Source organism: Coturnix japonica, chromosome 1 (genome assembly GCF_054131305.1).
Source record: "Coturnix japonica strain WE chromosome 1, WE-NBRP24, whole genome shotgun sequence".
Lineage (NCBI taxonomy): Eukaryota > Metazoa > Chordata > Aves > Galliformes > Phasianidae > Coturnix > Coturnix japonica.
This window is the reverse complement of record NC_140663.1, coordinates 30,329,703-30,351,671: the sequence shown is the minus strand read 5'-3', so window position 1 is coordinate 30,351,671 and position 21,969 is coordinate 30,329,703. Positions and strand designations below refer to the sequence as shown.

Genomic DNA, 21,969 nt, shown 5'->3' with positions numbered 1-21,969 from the left:
CCCGACGGAACGGCATGGAGCTGTCAGGGGAGGGGCAGCTGGGTGAGGGGCTGCACCAGAGGGCGGAGGGCACGGCTCCGAGCTCAAGGTGTGTTCGAGCAGCGCTCGCAGACACGAGCTCTGTTAGCGGGCGGTGCTGCAGTCGGACTCGATGCCCCTTACGGGCCGCCCCGCATCCAGCCGGTTCCGCCCCGCTCTGCCCGGTGGGGCGGGTCGTTGGGCGGCACCTCCCGCACACGTGACGCCCCCCGCCCCCCTGCTCACCCCGGTCATATGCCGGGGGCGGGCCGTGCTGTGCTGCCGGCTGAGCTGTGCTCTTGGCCGCTCCGGGGGGCTGAGCGACGTCGGTGCTTTCCTTCCTTCCGTCTGTCCGTCCCGTCGCAGCGCCATGTCCCGCTGGGCGCTGCTCACCGTGTCCCGGTGGCTGCCGCTGGCCGCGCTGTTGGTGCTGAGCCCGGCGCGGGCGGCGCGACAGAGGCCCAACGTGGTGCTCATCGTCACCGACGATCAGGATGTGTTCCTGGGCGGCATGGTACGGGGGGACGGAGGGAGGGCGCTGCCGAGGGACGTTCAGGGCTCGGGGTGGGAGGCCTCTGCGAGCGGGGCCGCGTTGTGAGGGCCTGGGGTGCTCACCTGGAGGTGGGCAGCGGCCGCACAGACCCCGTTGGAGCTTCTCTTTGCGGGGCCGTGAGCTGGGCAGGATGGATGGATGGGATGGGGCTGCTCCCTGCTCTGCCCCTTCGCTCGTACTCGCTTGTGCCTCTGACCGCTCGGTGCCTTTCTCGCAGACCCCCATGAAGAAGACCAATGCCCTCATAGCGCAGATGGGAGTCACCTTTTTAAACGCGGTAAGTGTTTGCCTTAACGCCTCGAGGCTCCGTGGTGTGTGTGTGTGTGTAGTCTGTGTTTTCGGTTTCAGAGCCTGCGAACGTGCGCGTTTTGTGTGGTGTTTTGTTCCTGATTCAACACCTAGTTGGTTTTAGGTCTCTAAATAAGTAAATAGCACTCAAGGTCAGAGGCTGAGGGGTAATTTTCACTTCCTAAAAGCATTCGAGCTGACTTCCTCAGTGCAGTACAGCTGCGTAGTCTGTCTCTCACTGTGAACTGAGAAGCCTTAGAAGCCACTTAAAACTGGCTGCTTTCTACAGGTTGAAATCCCACTTCACTCCTTTTGTGTTTTAATATATCATCGTAACTAATACAACACTGTGAATCAACTGGTGAGCGCAGGGTTTGAATGGATGCTTGCTGCTGTTTATCTGTACAAGTATGGGATTGGAAAATCCAAAAGGCAGTTTCACACACAGCATTGCACTTGTGAATATCCTTAGGGTGTCCTTTGTGTCCCACGCAGTGCATGTTTTATGAGCTTTTAAAGCTGCTGAGCTCTTTCATCAACCTGTATCTGATCCTTTAGAACTGTATGTTTTAAGGAGAAATGTTTTTCAACATCAATCCTGTCTCTTTTCTTCCTGTTCCTTTTAGTATGTTCCCAGTGCGCTTTGCTGCCCCAGTCGCGCGAGCATTTTAACAGGGAAATACCCTCATAACCACCACGTTGTCAATAACACTCTGGAAGGAAACTGCAGCAGCAAGTCGTGGCAGAAGATACAAGAACCCAACACCTTCCCAGCTCTGCTCAAATCAATGTGTGGATATCAAACATTCTTTGCTGGAAAGTACTTGAATGAGGTATTTTGCACTTGTATTTTTATTGTGGCACAGCATACTCGCCTTTATCCACCTTTCTAAAGCAGCCTCTGGCTTTTTGTTTGTAATAGGTATTGAATCCCCACTGTATTTTAAATGATATTACTTGGATAAACAATTCTCTGCACTGAAGCGGGATAGATAACGTGCAAAGTTGAGATCTTGAGCTTAGCTTAGTTAAAATCAGATTCTTGGTTGTCTGAGGGTTTGTTGTTTTAAAGTTAATTGTGGAAGGATGATGGGATCCGTAGGCATCTTTCAGTGTGTTCGGCTGTGTCACTTGATAGACAGCACGTTTTTCATGGCTGTAAGAAATACATGGTTGGCACATGGGAGCTATGAAGAATGACATCAGGCCTGCACCAACCTGAGGAAGGTGTTAAAATAATGCTACTCAAAGGAAAAAGATAAACTTCTCTCACCATTTTCAACTGCTATATCCCCTTGAACATTGTTATTTGCCTTTTAGCACTTAATTGCTGTTTTAAATATTAAATGTTCACTGAAGCAAGTTTATTGGGAGAGCAGCTAATACCAGAGCTCTTTGCAGAGCTTACTCAGCACTTTACTATTAAATCATTTGTGTGTGCTTTATGGTTTATGTTTTTTTCCCTTTCCTAAGCTGTGGTTCGTTGTATCTTATAGTAAGCTTTAAAACTTCTCCCTGAAAGCACTAAGATTTGTTTCACTTCTGGCACAGTGGAGTTGTATTTGTAGGTGACTTAAAGTTCTTAGCAGCATTATTTTCCTTGTGTCTCTTGGTGGAAAATGTTGGTGGCACAACAGAATAATGGAACATGAGTGAGTATTCTAGCCAGGCACAAGTCTGCCTCTGCTGAAGTCAATGAGGCAGCTGGGGAAGGGAAGTTGATCTGGCGTCCTCTGAGCATTCCTTGAGTCAGCACCATCTCCTGTCCCTCCAGTTTGGGGAGCCGTGTAGATGTGAGGGCAGCCTTGAGAAGATACATTGTGTTGCTCTGAGGCACCCTCTGTTTTGGATTTGGCGCTGATTCAGCAGCCAGTTTCCTATTTTGCTGTCTTAAGGCCTAATTGTTCTTAATCATTTGTCCCAAAGATGACAGCCACTAGCACTGATTTAAGTTCACTCTAACTCTTTGTACAGAGTGATGGAGGCTGTCGGCCTACTTGGAGTTTTCTTTAGTCTCTTAGCCATTAGCACAAAACCCAAAGCTGTCTTACTGCATGTGTTCTGATGGTGTGTTCTTGCATGATGATGTACAGGATCTCTGTATGAGCCCATGTGTGGAGTAGAACAGGGAATAAGATTAAAATAGTAAATAAAAATCTGGAATTCATTATAATATCTTTTAGTTATTTTAACCCTGGTCTCTCTAATAGCCTGTAAATATGTATTTTACATACAAATATAGTTTTTTGTAAAACTATATTTGTTTTTATAGTATAGTATAGAAAAAAATAAAATTTTTTTCTGTTCTGAAGTTTAATTTGACTTAATGGTGTTTCTGGCTAGTGTTTAATAAAGCACATGAATGTGAAGCGTAATCTCTAGCTTTTGTTTGTGATGACTTAAACCAAGTCACAATCTCTCTGTTTTTCAGTATGGAGCAGAGGATGCAGGGGGAGTAAGTCACGTCCCCCCAGGATGGAGTTTTTGGTATGCTCTGGTATGTGATGTTGTTAAAATACTTGATTTTGATAGTTTAGTTATCCGGCTTATGTTCTAAATTTTGCTGGTCATGAAACAGAGAGCACAGAGCATCTAACAACCTAGTGCAAATCTTCCCTTTCTTCCCCTCTATTGTGTATCAGTCCTTTGGCTTTCACAAGGGCTACTCCTACTAAACAGCCTAGGGAAGAACCTTGGAGCATAAAGCCAAAGCGGTGCGAGATAATGCTGCAGTGTATGATATTGTTGGGACTAGTTCTGAGAGTTCTTGGAGTGTCCTTATGACAAGTGCTGGCAACCTATTTGACTGATGTTGGGAGTTCTGATTATTCAAAGTAATCACTGCATATGTTGCTTTGTATAAACGTGTGCAACTTTTCTTTCTCACAGGAGAAAAATTCAAAGTACTACAACTACACTCTTTCAGTAAATGGCAAAGCACGAAGGCACGGTGAGAACTACAGCGTCGATTATCTGACGGATGTACTGGTAGGAAGTTCTGTTATGTCTGTGTTATAAAAACTACTTGTGTCCAAATAATGCCTCTTGCTGGGGGATTTGGGAGAGGTGGTAATGGCAATTTGTTAGGCTGCAGTAGTTCATAAATAGCGAACGATTGCCCTGCCTAGCACCAGGCAGGCATCAAACAGCAAAACAAGATTCTGGGTATATTTTAAACATGGGTAGTTTGTTTGTAGAAGCTGTGGAAAGGAAATATGTTCCAACTGCCTGTTTACTAGTAGTAGACTCACTGAGAGGTTAATGCTGACTGCTGTGGTACGTGAGGAATGTGATACGTACAAGCAGTGTCTTAAAATTACTTCATAGAAGGCTGTATTTCATTACAATAGACAATTTTAGTAGCTGGTTAACTGCATCAAGGTCTTAGTAGGAAGTTAAGCATGTAAAAGTAACTTTATACCATGTTGCATTTTGTAGATGTTGCCTGTGTCTCAATATCTTGTAAATTTTAACTACATCAAACTGGTAACTTGAATATATGAAAGCTTAATCCATGCACCTTAGATCAGGAGGGCAATAAATGTGCTCTTGAAATGTGTAGCTGACCCTGTTCTTTAGCTTCTTTATTCTCTTTAATCTTAAAGGAAAAAAAGGAAATAAGAAAAGCAATAAATGTGTAAAAATACTTAAGAAATAATTACAGCTTTCCTTGTAGTTCTCTTGAGGCACTGTTTAGCAAGTAGCATGGATTTTTCTATTGCATTTTCACCTTCCTCATCCCCCTCCCAGAGCTGGAATCTTAAATTAATGCAGTGTTGTAGTGTATTACATGGCATTGCTGGGAGCTTACATGCTCAGGAAAACTTTCCTCTGTAAAGTCTCTTCGAGCAGTGAGTTTGTGATCTTCTGCTGACTCTAGTGAGGTTCATTGCCAGTTCTTTAACCTAGACAGCTGCTTACTACGAACAGAACTGATTGATGTTTCTTAAGGCATGGAACAGCTGTCTGATTAAATTTAGATTTACAGTGTCTAAAGCTAGATTGGAATTGTAAGCCAGAAGAGACTGGCTATCCTGTTACTGGTATTGTACTGGTCTTTTTGGTCCTTCAGTAGCTCATAAGCATTTTGACCAGGGTTGTATTTGTAGTGGTTTGCCTGTTGATACACCAGTGTGTTACCATGGGTTTTCAGTGTGTTGCATTCTACTTTGTGCCTATAGCTTCTAAGTATGTATGTATCATTTCAGGTTAGTGTTTCAGTTTAAGTCAGTCAGTGGGTGGGCAGCGCATACCATGTGTGTGCTGCCAAATGTGCAGTGACAGAGACCACCAGGAAGAGCAAAAAGTAGCATATGCAGAGTTCCTGTGTTGCTTGACCTAACACACAGTCTCCTTGTCCTGACTGAGGACATGAGAAATTGAATCTAGTATTAAGAATTTGAACACCTATAGCAGGTGTTTGCTGCAGTCCTGATGTGCTACGCTGAAACGTTCTAACAAAATCTGAGTTTACCTCCCTCATACTGGTTTGTGAACCAAGTTTCTGTACTTAACAGTTTTGAATCCTCCCTTAAGTCTGTTACTGTATAAAGTCCAGCCCCTATTGTTTATATGTGGGAGTTAGGAGGGAGGAAGACAGAGTCATATTGGCAGGAGGAATTCTTAGCATTTCTCCAATTCTAGAGGATGAAGAGGGAATACAAAGAGGGACGTACTAGTCGGACAAGAAAAGAAAATGTTGGAAAATCCAAATAGAGAGACCTTTCCAGCAAGTGATACCTTTGAAGCTTTAATTTCAAAGGCTGAACAAGGGAAGGCAAAGTGAAACTCTTCATAGAGTTTCCCTGAAGCTGGACATAGACTGAAGTGAAAATGAAAGTGCAGAAAAGTGACCTGAGTGGTTGGAATTTGCTGCTGCGCTTCATTAAAGCTGCTGGCTTCACCAGCAGAAATGTGACACTCCTTAGAAACTAAGGAGCTGGCTGTGGAATGAGCATAAGCTGCAGAGCTGGAAAACTTTAGGACTTTGTCTATTTCAGAGGGCAACTGAATCTGACAGTCTGTGATCTGTCAGGCAGGGGATGGCATCTGAGACCCTCAGACTGTATTAAAGTTTCAGTTTTACTTGAGAACAGAAGGGTTTGGGCGGATTCTGTTGACACTTGAAATAAGCACAGTGGGTTGAAAAGCTGGGGTTATCCTTTGCATCCTTTTAATGAGCTTTCCAGTCTAAGCAAAGGTCTGAAGTAGAATGCTGTTCAGAGATGTGGGACAGATAATTTGTTTAACGCTTGGGATTACTTTCATCAGGAGCTGCAGTTTTACTACCATCTACAAGTGTCCAAACCACTTCAGAAGCTTATTTCTTGTCCAAGCTTTGAATACTGTGTGTGTGTGTGTGTGTAATTTGGATTTGTTGAGTACTGTTTTCCTTTGGAATTAAGACCTTTTTTTTTTTTTCTTTAACAAAACAGGCTAACATGTCATTGGACTTCTTGGAGTATAAATCTAATTTTGAACCTTTCTTTATGATGATCTCAACCCCAGCACCACATTCGCCTTGGACAGCTGCTCCACAGTATAAAAACAGCTTTCAGAATGTCAGTGCACCAAGAAACAGCAATTTTAACATTCATGGCAAGGTAAGTTGTCTAGAGTCTGCAGAGACTGCTCTCCTCGTTGATGAGAGCAGTAAGCAGTGATTCTGGCTTGCTTATTAAGATGATTGATGAATGTGGAAAATGTTTGTTCTTTGTCCAGTTTCAAGATGATTTTTCTTAAAATGCTTTGGCTTTTCATTGTTCTTCAGTGTGTTCAGGAGGACACATAAGTGTTGTGCTACAGAAAGGCTCAGAGGGGATTTGAGAACAACTCTTATGTCCATGTCCATGTCATGTCCACTCATGAGGGTGGGGCCCTTTGCTTGAGCTCCTGGCAGACCTGCTCCTACTTGACAAGTTTTTGAGGCCAGTTAGAAAAGTCATTAAGACTGTAGTAATTGGGCTTTCATCTGCTGAGATAACTTGCAACCTGAATTTATCAGCCTGGTGTTACACACTTGAGAATGCTTGGGACGTGCAGTATCTTCCCTGCTGCCAGTAAGTTCAGCTGTATATGCTCTAGCTCAGAGTAATCTGCTACTCACTCTGACAGTAAATGAAAGTGGAAGTTGTGGATGGTTGATCTGATGAGATTTTATTTTCAAATACAGGCTTCAGTATTTTCAGCCCAGTGAAACCACTTTTGAGGTCGCTGTGGCTCATGCAGTCCCAGATGGAACCTGCTTTTTTAGCTGAGAACTATAGCTTACAAAAAAATGACTCTGTGCTTATCAGCATGATGTAAAACTGTGAGTCAAAGAGGAGAAAAGGGCTGCAGGCAGTAAAGAATAGATACTTCAGTCCAACCTGTTGCAATGTAATGGGAACTGGAACCTTTTTTTCCATGAAAGACTGTTAATTCTGTCTTAAGTTCCTTTATTGTAGTAAGTGAATGCTTTAAAATTGTGAGCTTGGAATAAATTGACCAGTGAAGCTGTCAGCTTGCTGAAACTGTGTGATATGGGAGTTACCTTATGCAAAGGCAAAAGCTGTGTGTATGCCCATGAATCTGTCTTTTTGTTTTGTGTTATGACTGGTAGCTAATACCTGTGAATGCAGCAGTCTTACTGGGTTTCAAAATAAGAACAGAGTAGCACCTTCCTAGACATAAAATAGCTACAGTCATTAGAAATGTGCATTTCTAATTGGTACTGTTATAGTCTCGAAGCCTAACTCCTCCATGAGCTCTACTGTTTTCTAGGGCATACACAGTTCCTACGAAAGTAATAAACATACACACAGGCCCAGACGCTAAAGTCATTGGTGTTGTAATGTTTGCTAAGCAAACATGCATTGTGCAGTTGTGTGTTATGCAGTCCTGATTCCTAAGTCAATGTTTCCTAGCTTCCTTATGTAGTATGTGGGCAAGAGGTACTAAAAGAAGCCATGTAGGTAGAATCTCTGCATAAAGAGTAAGATTTAAGTTCTTCTATTGGCCAGTAATGTGCTTTCTGCTTAAGATCCTCAGCTATGGATTATTCCAAGTGATAGGTGGCTGTCTGGTCTCCCAAGCAGGGCTACTGATATTCCAGACAAGGTGTCCAACTAAGCTGTTCTGACCAAGATTTGTGTCAGGTATTTCTCTTTCATGGATTGTTTTCCCTGCAAAGTCAAAGCACAGCCCTGGCTGGATTCTACTGACAAGATAGTGTGTTCTGTCTCAAGGTCTTGTAGGCTTTCTTTCAGAGTGGGGCATCAGGAGGCAGCAGGTTTGGTGGACAGCTTTGTATGTAATGCTGTGAATGAAATTAGGAGGGGCTGACAGAAGCAGATTTGAGGATGGTGCATCAGTGTGGAGTTTATTGAAATCAACAAGTATGTTTAGGTGTCCTATGAGACTTCTGAAACTTAGGAGAAATATGGGAAGAGAAAAATACTCCAGAGAAGAGGGATTTCAGTTTTACCAAGTGACTTATCAGTCTGAGTTACACAGCACAGTTGTCTTGGGAAAGAGTTTTCCTGAGCCCACTGCCTGCAAAAGGTGCCAGGTGACAGTGTCAGCTCCTTCATTTTCTGAAGCACTTCTGCTGAGCTGGGGGTAATGTGTGTTCTTTCTTTCTTCGCTTTTATGCTCCTTTACAGCTGCTGCAAAAGCAAGATCTGAATAAAGGGAATTAAAACAAACTGGTTGTGAAATGAGTTTTCCATGCCAAAAATCCTTTCTTCAGTGTGCAAAACAGAAAATGGGGAATTGAGTAACTGCAGAGGGTATGAGTCATTCTGAGTCCTTGAAGCCCAAATGCTTTCCAGTCATTCACTTGTCACAAGAGGAACGTTGCGTAACTAGAGGCTCTTAGAAGAGTGACCAGCTAAGTATAGGCTCAAGCCGAGGGTGGCAAGTGGATCATCTCCAACTTCCTAAATGAAAAATTATAAAGCTGCACTGACATAACTTTATTCTGCTCCCCCACTAATATTAACTTTCAGCTTATTCACAACAAACTTCTGCTTGTGTTTGTGTAGTGACTGACCCAGTTCAGACCGATGCTTGAGGATGTGAGAGTAACTTTTTGTAGGAGCTAGATCATATCTCTTATGTGGGGGAAGTGAGCAATGAGAGGAGAAGGGGAAGAGCTAAAAGTAAGGGAAGCAGAACCCAGCTCAGTCTGTAGCCCAGAGTTTGTAGGCTATCAAGAATCTGTTAGTGGCAGGGCTTTTTTCTCACCTATCCATAAACCGGGTGGTCTTAATTGCCTTTGAATTTCTCCCCACCTCTCTACTGATATTAGTATGCTCACAAGTGTGAATTCCCAAAGAACCATGCTTCAACAGCCGTGTCCAATCTTATAATGTGCTCAATCCTTGAGGCCTTTTTCTTTCCCCCGTTAGACCTAAATCGTGCATCTTCCTGGATTTTTGGTAACTATTGAAATGTTAAGTTTGGGAAGACCTTCCCTAGGAGTTTTAACCAATTTCTTTCCTGGTCTGCTTTGAAAGCATCCAGCACAGGTAATGGAGCTGTAGTGCTGCAGTCTGCTCTTGCAACTTGGGGCTTACATGAGCTAAGAGCAGGACTGTTTTTATAGCATTTTCTAGCTGTTTAACGGCAATTGTGGATATTTTACCCTAACAAGATTTGTCATCAGCCTAATGGAGGTATAAAAGCTGACACAACTTTTCTTGTACTTCTGATCTTCACTGCTTTTTTTCTTATTTCTTTTTCTTCTTTAGAACAAGCACTGGTTAATTCGACAAGCAAAGACTCCAATGACAAACTCTTCGATACAGTTCCTTGATGATGCTTACAGGAAGAGGTAAGAATTTTGTTTCTTAAGGTAAAAAGTTTTAAGGGGCCATAATACATCTGACATCAGGTGTTACCTGTGCTAGTTCTCTGGCATCTGTCTCAACAGACCTGACTTTCAGTTTAGCTCTTGAAAAGAAACTTGTAATTGCCTTCAGAAGTATTCTGCTTGTAAATCATAGAAAGACAAGTCATGTTTAGTGTCTCAGCTGCCTTTCTTTCAGTTCAGAATGTATATGAAATACTATCAATGTATTGGTCAGCTAATGTCATTAACATTGGCTCTCAGTCTCTTCTAGTCCTACCCCTTTAGTTGCAAATATCTGTAATAACTGGTTGGCCAGGGCAAGTGCTTGATCCCTTTCTACAAGGGGTGGGATGAATATGAAGGTATCATTTGCTCCCTTTTTCTTAGTGTAAAGAAAGGTGTATTTGTTTCCCTTATGTTGTAGTCTACACTTATGTTGTAGACTTCTTTTAGAGGTTTTGAATTAAACTCTAGCTTAACTAACTTTAAATGTTAAACTGAATTTTAAGCAGTTATCAGGTATTGATTAGCCTGTTGCTTTAGAGATAGAAGACCAAGGTTCTTGAATTCTCTTTTTCCCCCTAGATTCCTGCTTAACAAAATGCTGAGATAAAAATATGCAGCCAAATTCTAAATTAAGCCTGGAGACAAAAAGATATAATAATTGAATAAGTCCAGTTTAAATTCAACATAACATTAGCCTGTGGAGTCTTATCATTGAATTCTCAGAAGCAGTGTCAATGGCTTCTGTCAGCTTAAGGCTTTTAGATACACTGCAGCAGTAGATCCTGATACCGTGTGAGTGATACAGAACAACTGATTTGCTTTTCAGGCACAAAGGATCCCAAATAGAGAACTAAGTTATTGGCAGACTTGTATTTTAGTACTAAACATTAGATATAAAGAACTAATAACATGACCTTGCGGAAGAACTGTGACTCTTTGCTACTGTGTTGCTTCATAGTTGGTCTTGGCTGTCTCCAGATAAGATTAGAAGTAACCGTCCCTTTGACGTCTTTCTCAGGCACTTCAGAATAAAATCAACAAGAACTGAAGACAAACAGTTCATTTCTATCTTAAATTGCAGCCTCCAAAAGTACAGTGTGATAATCTATGATGCTTGTTTTCAGAAGCTGCAAACAAAATAATCCATTTCCAATGCATTCGCTGTTGATTTAAAGCATGTTATGAATGCACTGAATGTCACAGTTCTAATGTTTTACTTTCTTGTTTTGTTTCTGTGTAGGTGGCAGACTTTGCTGTCAGTAGATGACCTGGTAGAGAAGCTAGTGAAGAAATTGGAAGTCCATGGAGAATTAGATAACACATACATCTTTTACACATCAGACAATGGCTTTCATACTGGTAAGGTTTTCACTGCTTACTGAATGCTTGTAGAAGCTCCAGGAGTGGCAGAGCTTCTCACTCTTGAGACCATTGCAGAAAATGGGAACAGCAACTGTGGAAAACTGTACACATGAGAAGTACAGATCTGAATTGCAAACATTCTGCAGTTGTAGTGTAGGGTGTTTGAGGGATTTTTGTTTGTCTTTTTAATTCTCAGCATTGCCTTTCACTGTAAAATGAGACAGAAGCAGAGGAAGGATCTCTGTTCTGTAAAGTTAACCAGTAAAAGTCTGTCTCAAAGACCTGTCTGGAACATGTTGCACAAGTGAAAAGGTGTTATCCAAGCTAATAAACATTGAGTTATGTCTTAAAGGAGCTGACAGCTTCAAAATATCATCTTCTTTAATGAAGCACGTAACCTCTTCTGTCTCCTTAAAATTCATTGCTGGGAATTAAGTAACACAAGCCTTTCTAAACATTAAAGACGAAGCAGTCTAATTTTCTTTCTTCTCCAATACAGGACAGTTTTCTTTGCCAATAGACAAACGGCAGCTGTATGAGTTTGATATCAAAGTTCCATTGCTAGTCCGAGGACCAGGGATAAAACCAAATCAGACAAACAAGGTAAGTGAAAAGAGAATACAGCTTTACTTCTGTTGTTTCACTGTCAACCACTTCAGGTAATAGTTCCTCAATGAAATATGAGAGGGTAGGAAATGCAAATACTCCGTTCTTTACCAAAAAAAGCCTGTACATCATTGCTTGAAGCAGTACATTTAAGCAATTGCAGGATGCTGACATAAGAGATGCATAAAACAGAAATCTTATTGGTGTATTTGTTAGGTTCTGGTCTTCTGAGCTAACAGTTCTCCTCATCTTGCAGATGCTTGTTGCAAATATCGACTTGGGTCCCACTATTCTGGATATTGCGGGATATGACCTGAATAAGACTCAGATGGATGGAATGTCACTGTTGCCCCTGTTGGTAAGCAGACAATCAGGGATAGTATCCAGCAATAGGGATGATTCTTCAAAGGGAATACTATTTCCTTCAATGAACCAGGTGGATTTCTAATCCATATTCTTACCTTGTTGGCATTTTCACACAGGATATTGACAGTCTAGTAGTTAAAAACATGGGTATGCAGTTTAAATGCAGGTGTATTACAATAAGCTGCGGTCATTTTGTAATAGAAACTTGTCATGCTTTGGCTAATCCAGCAATTTGTAACAATTCCTGTTTTGAAAGTTGCATATTCCTATTTTGCAACCTTCCCTGCCTTTTCCTTAGGACTTCTCAGCACAGACTCAAGAAGGATAGATTATTCTTACCCTGTTTTGCTTCACACTTCAGAAGAGCAAGCATTTCTCAGTAAACTCTATGAAACTGTAGGTGGTTTCATAAAGTAAAGCTGACCTTTCCAATAAGTGAGCAGAAGCCTACTTAAAGAAAGCTGCTTGTAGTTTATCCTTTTAGTTTTAATTAAATTTAGTCTATAAATTGAAGGCAGCTTACTTGGAAATGGAGGAGATCATCCAGATTTAAAACAGTGCTTTGCTATTAAAACCTTCTATCCAAACCTTAAGCTGTTCTTCTGATGGAAGCAGGTAAAAGGTGTCAGTTTAAAGCCACAATCAAAAATGTGGAACTCATTATTTTGCTGTGTACACCTGTGGCAGTGCAGTGTGTTAACTTTAAACTACTTCTCCCTTATAAAATGCCTCTACAAATAGAGCAGCTTAAAGTGTAGTTGCTTCTTAAAGCTGTTTATCTTTCCTTACGCCAAAGCTGTCTTATTCCACCTGGTGTGGTCATCTGATACAAATCAAGGCCAAACAGCCTTGTCACAGGGCTCTGGTCTGTAACGCTGTAGTATCTGTACAGCTGACTGTTTGTGTTACTGCATGATTCCATGTGAGATGAAGGTATCACTTCAGTACCTTTTTCTTGGAGGTTTGAGGTGGGATATGTTTTGTTGGATCCTTGTCTTTCAGCTACCCAAGGAATTCTAACCTGAATGTTATTTAAAGACTGATTTAAACCAGGGACGACAACTCATGTTGCCTTTTGAGCAGTGGGTAGTGTTTGTGTTATGCAAGGCGTGGAAACCTTCTCTTTCTTAATACAGTGAATTCTAAGTCATGTCCTCTCTCCCTAGAGGGGAGACAAAAACGTGACATGGAGATCAGACTTCTTGGTGGAGTACCAGGGAGAAGGATACAATGGCAGTGATCCTACCTGTCCTGGCCTCGGACCCGGTGTCACAGTAAGTAGGACAAGAATGTTAATATTAGAAAACGGCAACTGACTTATCTGTTCTGTGGACTAGCCTGGGTCTAGCAGTAAGCTTCCATTAGGAGCCAGCTCTGTGGGTGCTGTGCAGTATTAAGGAGTCAGAAGGAGACATCCAGCTGTGCGGAACTGATGTGTCCATACAGCCATCCACAACAGTCACCCTTTCAGTAGGAATCTCTGGAGCCTGTGGGCTGCAGAAGTATCCAGAGAGGTTTTGAGTTCAGAAAATGGCAGGCAGAGACATAGTGTTCCTTCTATACTTCCAGTGGCATCATCACACTGTTCTTACTTTCTAGCTGTTTGTTGCTAGCTGCTTTCTGATCAAAGTTTGCTCTAAGTAAAGCGTGCCTTTTGTGTTGTATTTAATGTGCTTTGTGCTGTTTTGTTCAGTGCGTATGCATTAGCTTCCCAGACAAAATGCATTTAATCATTGAGTTCACTAATAACACCGTCTTGAATTTAGAAGAAATGATTTTTGCTTAGTGCCCCTAGCAGAGCCTTAAGTGTGTTAGACTAAGATCCTGGTGTTCATTAATTAACTGCAGTTGGCTTGAGCTGGTGTGTACTCTGGGGAAAGGATTGCTAGTTCATCTTTCTTAATCTTAAATATTGAACTGCTTACTTCACAGCACTGCTTCCCAGACTGTGTCTGTGAGGATTCCTATAACAACACATACGCTTGTGTAAGGACAATGTCAACTTCCTGGGATCTGCAGTACTGTGAATTCGATGACCGGGAGGTGAGTCCACAACAGGCATTAACTGTTCACAACTGTGCAGGTGATGATCTGCAGCCTTGTCTGCTCTCAATGGTTTGCATAAGGTATTCTGGAAAGCAGACTGGCATTGCTTGCAGGGTAAAGTATTTAACAACCAATGAGAATGTTTGAACAGAAGTTTGTGGTGAGGTTCTGGGGAGAAGAAAAGGGTGGGGAAGGGAGTCTACTTTAAACTATAGTTATTGCCTTCTGGTATCACCTAACAGCAGAGCTGTGCTGGGGCTGAATTTGTTTCTCAGTCTTAATTCCATGTGGCTGATTCCTCTGTACTATTGATAAATACTTTTACTACATTGCACTTCTGCTATTCTTAAGTTCAACTGCAACTCTGTTCCTTGGGAAAGCCGAAACATCAGGCTGATCATTTCACTCCTATTGCCCACTTGTTTGCCTGTTCTGGCCAAAGAAGCATAAGTTACAACCCTCAGAAAGGTCTCTAATATCATTTGTGAGAATATGATATACAGTCCCCTGTTCAGAAACAACGTGAATCTTGTTAGCGGAGCATCACCTGTATGCACAAAACCTGCTGGTTTTTAGTCTGATCTTTGAATCCATTTGCGTGCAGTTGCTCCAGAGAGCATAGTGGGATTGAGGCAAGTTTTTGGGTCACAGATCCTATGAACTGCAATGTCAGCGTGTGTGTAGTGAATGTATATAAGCATCAGCTATTCCCAGTCACCACGCTGCCACAAACAAAGTTTGAGCAATCTGTAATAAATGATTTAAATTGGGACAGTAAATACCACAAGATAGATTTGGTAGGGAGACAGCAGAAAAGACAACAGGAAGTCAAGGTGGCAGGTCCTGCTCTCCACTGGTTGCTGAATTTCTGGGTCGCTCAACTTACCTGGGCTCAGCTGAATTAAGGCAGCAGTACTGGGAAGATGCAGTGATGCAGCTTTTGAAACCTTGCATTAAACCTTCCCAGAAAGCTTGTAACCAAGGTCTGTCTTGATGAATCTTTATCGCAGTTAGACACAACTGAGCCAGTGTTAATCAGCATCATCTGTGATCACAGTTTACTGGAGCACAGACAAAACATCAGCTGCACTTTTTAGATATGTTTAACTACTGTTTGTCCCACAGAGATTTAATGTACCAAAAACCAAATCTGCCCTAAAGTTGCCTAGACAAATCTAGTTCTCTAAGTATGTACACATACAAAAGCTTTTCTTTTATTAGGTCTAAACATTTGTACTGAGAATGCTTTTTACATTTAGTGAAGACATCCCTGAGTTCTGACAACTGGAAGTACATAAGCATATCTATCTATATATAATGGTGATGTGGTGGTCATGAAATAGGATTTGGGAACAGCACTTGATTAATAGTATATAATGTGGTTAAACATTAATTAGCATTTAGGACTTTGATACAGTCTGGGAACTTTGTGTTAAACAGGTGTTTGTGGAAGTGTATAACCTGACAGCGGATCCGCACCAGATCAATAACATTGCCAAAACCATCGATCAAGAAATTCTAGAGAAGATGAATTATCGATTAATGATGCTGCAGTCCTGTTCAGGAGCAACTTGCCGTACACCTGGAGTCTTTGATCCTGGGTAAACACTGTGTCCATTCATAGCACTTTTAAGTATCACCATGTATTTTAAAAACCTAAGCTTTCATGGTGGGTGTTTATGATGAGACAGAGTATCCCTGGCATATATGCTTCCATTTACTAGAAATAGTTTGCTGCTGATCTATCTTGAATGCTTAATCCCTATTTTAATTGAACCTACATAACGTAACTTGATGGCATTAATGCTACTACTTTAATCTTGTCAGCCGCTGTTGAGTTTAGCGTAGCTGAGTCTTGCAGCTATTTGGAGCAGTCAGACAAGTGACATCAGTTTTGCCTGCAAGCGACAAAAAGCTCTGCATGTTTCTGTAGGCATGTTGTAAATAAATTGGGCTGCTTCACAATGCAGTCAGCAGCCTTTTGGACTGTAACTTTAAGCACTGGTTGAAATGTTCCTATAGATGGGCTGCGTAGGTCTGTAATTAGAGGCAGCAAAACCTCCTATTAAAAGGCATCTCATGAATGTTTAATGTTACACATACCAATGTGCTGTTGGTATGTTATAGCTCATATTTATTTCTCTGGGGATTATCGACTCCTCAACTGTACGTTGTTATAATTCATCTGGTAGGTGGAGTGTCGCTGCTGTTTGCTATTCACGTAGCATCGTACCAGAGCTATTCTAGAGATCAGCTGTTCCTAGAAATGCTTGCTGCTACTAATTGTAGCTCATGCAGACTGTGTTGCTCTTTGCAGGTACAGATTTGACCCACGGCTGATGTTCAGCAATCACGGTGTTCGGGCTCGCAGGTTTTCTACGCGGTCCTTATCAAGCATTTAAGAGCCTCTTGCAATCAGCTCCCACTGACCAGTTTCTCCAGTGACTGCAGCAGGTCTGTTTCTGAAACTCTCGTTGATCACAGCTGGAAGACTTACCGGGCTATTCAAACCCTGTTTGGAAGAAAAACCCTTGTCTTTAGCTGGTTGCCTTGTGCAATATATATATTTTACAGCTGAACTGTAACTAGATCGTTAGACACAGCTAAATCTCTCTTACTTGGATAATTACCACCTTTGTCTTTCAAATACCTTTTCATACCCCAGGCACAGAGATGTACTATGGCCTGTGAATCCAAACAGTTTATTTTGTTCTAAAATAATCAGTATTGAATTCAATCATAGTTGAATTGGGTCAGATAGGCAGGTGCTGTTGCACAGTAACACTCACCTATATTCAGTGTCACACACTTTCCTAACGGCTGTGTTTATGGATAGATTTCCTGTGTTGAGCACGAAGCTCTTAATGGCAATAGCAGAGTAGCCCAAAACAGCGTAGGGAAGGCATTAGTTGAAAGTGTAGGATCTGAGAGTCTTTTGCAGAACTAAACTAAGCATGTGGAGTATCCTCTTTTAATGAGACCACTTTAAATGAGACCAATGAATTTTGTAGATCTGCTTTGGTAGCTTGCAAACAAGAAGGTAATTTCAGCCTCCTAGTTTGAAATGCTGGATTGGGTTAATATGTACTACTGAAAAAACTCTTAAGGTTTAACATAGGTTTCCTACTGTGTTAATCAAAACAGTGTTGGGACTAACAAGTACTCAAAGAAGTGTGCCTGTGTTCTGAGCTAACCATTACGTTTATTTCAATACATGGAAAGAAATGATACTAAAAACCAACAAAAGCACACAAGGCACAGCAATAGAGTTGATCTTTCTCTAACCTCTGACTACCTGGAATCGTCTAACCATATCAGTTAGATTCTTGAAGGTAAACTGTTTTGAGAGAAAACTAACTGAAATAAGTAAATCACTGTTCATTAGAAGTTAGAGTGCAATTGTAGGCAGTTTAAGTACTTCATAGTTTCTTTTTGGTTGAGACATAACTATAGAGAATCTGCAGTAAGTGGCCTTCACACCAAAGGACTGCAGGTCAGAATCTGACCGGTACGTTATCGTTTGGTTTCCCTTTGGAAAGGTGATGTTGTCTTTTCAACTTTCTGATCAGGCTCGTCTGAAATGCAGCTGTCACTTGTACCCCAACTTGAGCATCTTCTTAAATCTCAAAAAACACCTGAGTTTGAGTTAGAATGTGACTTTTCTATAGATTATTGGCAAAACAGCATCTAGAAACATCGAGCTGTGTGTATTTTGCAAGACAAATTCATGTTGCTTATGCATAAATCAACTGGGCAAGGTACCTGGGCAAGGTAATCTTTCCCTTTTCAGACAAACTGTGACACAACTCTCCAGTTTTCAGTCAGCTATTTCAGATCTCCTCTCTGAAGAGGATGCTGTCCATTTCTGTTGCTTAAAGCCTTCTACCAAGGGGGGAAAATAACTAACAAACTAATGAGGCAAAGAAGTGCAACTGTATCCTAACTGCGGAGATACATTATCCCAATGCACAGATCTGCACACTGGATAAAAACAATGCTAAAAATCAGCTGATAATTCCTTTGGATTCTGAAGCACAGAAGTTGCCTTCCATTTAGCTTAGCTGCAAACTTCTGTGCTGGTGAACAGCTTGGGTTTTATCCAGCTTTTATTTCAAATCTAACTCAGTGTTTCAAATCTCTCGATTGACCAAATGTTTGGAGACAAAACGCTTGAAGGGTAACTTCTCAGCTGGAGTATCTGTATCAGTACTGAGGCTTTTGGATACTCTTAAGCTACTTACCATGCTTTCAGATACTCAGGACTTCCTTTCCTCCATTACAGTTGTAGCTTTATCTTTTTCTCTTTGTTTTTTAAGCCATAGTATTGTCTGTCAATATCATTTAGACTCCGCTTTGACTTTTAAAAACAAAACCAAAGTTCTTTGTGCTCTCAAGTGTTTTCTTGCACACTGAGCTAAACCTAAGGTTCAAACCCAAGATTTACTTACTTTGTGTCTTGCTTAGGGTTGGTTTTTGTTTCAACTTCATTTTGGTAGCTGTCTGGACACTAGTATAAAACACAGTTTGCTGTACATTAAATCCTCCACAGCCCTATTACACCTAGGAGATCATCTGTCAACTTCCAACTTCAGTTAAGCTTCAGCACAAGTAATGCGTGTTATGCTTCTCAATAGAGGAAAAAATAGAAAAATATTTTGGATACAGATGTGTAACACTCAAAGTGATCTAAAGCCATAGTCAGCACATCTTTCTTTTTGCCTAATAAATAGCATGGAAGGTGACAGAGTTGGTATAGATATTAAACACATGATGAGACAGTTGTACCTGGGTCAGCACTTGTATGCACTGTGAACAACTGTCCATTTAAGTAGACTCAATAACTTTCCTTCTGCGCTCAGTGTCAGAGAATCACACCATACCTGAAGTCTGTTGTAGGTAGTAGGTGTCATGTTGAGCTGAAATTCAGAATGAAATGAGTCAGGCCTTGCTCAACCAAAAGAGGGAGAAGGGCTGTTCAGGAAAATAACTTCTCACTGTGGATGAAGATACAAGAGCTGTTCAGCAGAAGCACAGAATTGAAGGCAAGAACAGGACCAAACAGCTGCCTGGCTTCTGTTGCCTTAGAGGAGTTTGTTGTGACTTGTCCTGTATCTATTTCCATGAGTAATTCTGAGTCTTTGAAGAGCCCCAAATGAACAGTATTGATTCTTGACAAAAAATAGAAATACTATGAAGGAACTTTAAACTTGCAGCCAGATCTGATTCCCAACCAAATGGGTTTTATGGCAAATTGTCTTCCTTGGATGCTCCACTTCGTATGCAATGTGATCGTAGCCGAATCCACACCCTGGTACTGAAGGCATTTGTGTCAAATGAAGGGGCCTTATTGGTACAGAGTTACGTTTAGGTAAAATGTGATTTATTTTTTTTTTCTTTTTTATAAACCATTATTATCAAAAACAGAGCTGTGAACTTTAACGATCTAAGCTGGCAAAGCAGAAACTGTGCAGGGAGAAATACAGTTAACTCTTATGTTATCCTGAAACAAACCACGTTCTGTATCAGCCCTTTGGCCTAAGTGTGCGCAGCCAGCGCACGTTCACCCAGTGTAGGCCCAGCATCCTGGTCTTCTGTATGGGGAGCAGAGCTGTAATGCAGACAGACATGCAATCATGTACTCAAGTAGGTACAACACCCGTTCCAACAAGTCAAGGTTGACTGATTATACAATATTTCAATGACTTTTAGTTTTACTGTGATTCAGTTCAAGTGATCGGTTTGGTTTTTTTGTAGTACTCTTCTCTGTCTGTGAGCATCCTTTGCTGTAGCGTGTTGTGAGCATACTTCATTTCTGCTGTTCTGAACGTTTGTTTAGAAAGTGCCCTTCCAGAGGACCCTGTTCACTGCTGCACTTTTGGGGAAAGAAAAAATAAACTGCCTATCAAACTTCTTCCCTTTGTTACCGAATCTCAATTAAACCTTTCCAAAGGATTGAAGTGCGTCATGTTGTTCAGACTGACTTCTCATTGCTAAGCCTGTGCTCTGCCTACTGCCCCATTGCATGAAGATGCTACCAATGGACTTCGATGGTGGTGGGTCCTTTGTGTGGTGTCCAGCAAGACAACGCCTGCCTGCTTTGCACAAGGAAGAAATAAGGCTGAGGTGAGTGAACTCAACTAAAAGCAATCTGTGCTTTCCCATATTGCCTTGGGAACTGATGTAGTTGAGTACATGGAAAATTTGAACTGAACAGATAGTGGAGAAACTGCTCTTTGTAATTAAAGACAGCACATTCTGCCTTTGTCCAACAGGCAGTTACATCAGAGCATAAAAACAGATAGGAAATGCCTGGTATCTGCCCTCTCCCAGCCATGGAAGAATGTTACGAGCAGGCAGAGATGCTCGAGGTTGCAGCTGTCAGGTCTAGACATGAAGAATTGCCCAGGATTACTGGCATACAGAAACCACCTGTTTATCCCAACAGGGAACTTCACAGCCACTTTGGTGCAGTAATTTTGCCTGGGAAATAAAGAGGGGCTGAACATCACATCTACTGGCACCACAGTGCCTCCCTGAGTGTGAGGGACACACCAGATTCCATGTTTAAAGAGGGAAATCAGCCTTGTTCTGCTATTTTCTATCACACTGTGTAGGCTATGATGCTATGTTTAGGTTTATAGAACTACTGCAGGAGAGTTTTGTGCTGGACTTGTCTCAGGAGTAGTTATAGTAAGGGCAGAACAGAACTACTCCAGTTACTCATAGTATCTCCAGATACTCATAATATCCCCTCTTGCTCATACAGAAAGCAGCATTTACTTACATAATTCAGGCACCATCACTACAGACTCATTCATTTCACCTGATAGACTCCTGCTACATTGCAAAATGTGTCGAGATAGATAGGTCCCTTTCTGTCCTGTGTTACGACAGCTGAGAACACTTCTACTTTCAACTTGCACAGCAGCAAACAAGTGATGCGGAGGGCGGCCTCTTACCTCTGCAGAGCACAATGTGTTGTGTGTTCACCACAATCACTGCAAGAGTTGAGTGAGCAGCTGCAGCATCCCAGGACACGTCTGCCTGGTGACTTTTAACCCCACAGGTAGGATGCACAGTGCATGCTCAGCACGAAGCCCAAGTCCATAAGGAGCAGTAGTATTTAGTGCTGCAGTGTCTAACAGCATTCCTGGACTCAATGCTACTGCTCAGGCTTCAGCCAGGTGAACACCAACCTGTCCCTCTGGGAGCACTGGGCCACAGGGAGGCGTTCCCACACTGGTGTTGGCTCAGTGCTTCTGTGCTCCTGCCAAAGCACCACGGCATCATGGACAGCAGAGGGAGCCGACTGATGGGTGAATCTGTACTCAAAAACACCAACTCCATCAGCAAATCCAGCAGTTCTTCCAGACGTCTGGTACAGAAGGAAGATGAGCACTGGTCAGGTGGCGATCTGTTTTTATTTCCCATTGTCACTGCACCTCTAACATTGTTTCAATACATCCTGACTCTCATATCAGCCAACCTGCGGAGCCAGAGCAGCTTCACCAGCTCTGTCCTTGTGAGCCTTTTCACCAGCGCAGGCCCAACTCACACCCTGCAGCCTCCCCACACTCCCCTCTCTCACACGCTAGGCCGGAGGTTCTTGGGCAGTCAGGAGCACGGCTGGATTTTCACCTTTTGGATTCACACCAAGGTCAAAGGAGAGCTGTTATTTTGCTTGCCCCCTAATAAAAGCACAGGAGGGACCAGAAGAGCACTTGTGTGGCACTCCTCACTCCCAGGGCACAGGTACCATCCTGACTACTCATGGAGAAGCAAGAAGGGAGTCCCCATAACCATGTGCCACAAGGAATCCTCATCCAGCACTCAAACCATCCCAACACAAACTCTAGGCAACACGAAAATAAAAACATACCACGTAGCGAAG

General features: G+C 42.1%; 1 protein-coding gene across 1 annotated transcript; it reads left to right on the top strand.

Annotated features, from left to right (window-relative positions):
• The first annotated feature begins 273 nt into the window (after window positions 1–273).
• GNS (glucosamine (N-acetyl)-6-sulfatase) lies at window positions 274–20,030 on the top strand. The gene is made up of 14 exons (XM_015855557.3): window positions 274–532; window positions 789–848; window positions 1,486–1,692; window positions 3,291–3,356; window positions 3,749–3,847; window positions 6,295–6,462; window positions 9,592–9,674; window positions 10,939–11,057; window positions 11,560–11,663; window positions 11,923–12,024; window positions 13,199–13,306; window positions 13,965–14,075; window positions 15,519–15,679; window positions 16,396–20,030. Exons 1-14 carry the CDS (start codon window positions 389–391, stop codon window positions 16,478–16,480), a joined length of 1,617 nt encoding a protein of 538 aa, XP_015711043.2. The 5' UTR covers window positions 274–388; the 3' UTR covers window positions 16,481–20,030.
• Window positions 20,031–21,969: the final 1,939 nt, after the last annotated feature.

What these genes read in the sequence shown, in the direction of transcription:
- GNS (XM_015855557.3), top strand. Translation starts at nt 389, where the DNA reads ATGTCCCGCTGGGCGCTGCTCACCGTGTCCCGGTGGCTGCCGCTGGCC. An exon ending in GATGATGCTTACAGGAAGAG is followed by an intron (nt 9,675 to 10,938) that starts GTAAGAATTTTG and finishes GTTTCTGTGTAG; the next exon opens with GTGGCAGACTTTGCTGTCAG. An exon ending in GTGAATTCGATGACCGGGAG is followed by an intron (nt 14,076 to 15,518) that starts GTGAGTCCACAA and finishes TGTGTTAAACAG; the next exon opens with GTGTTTGTGGAAGTGTATAA.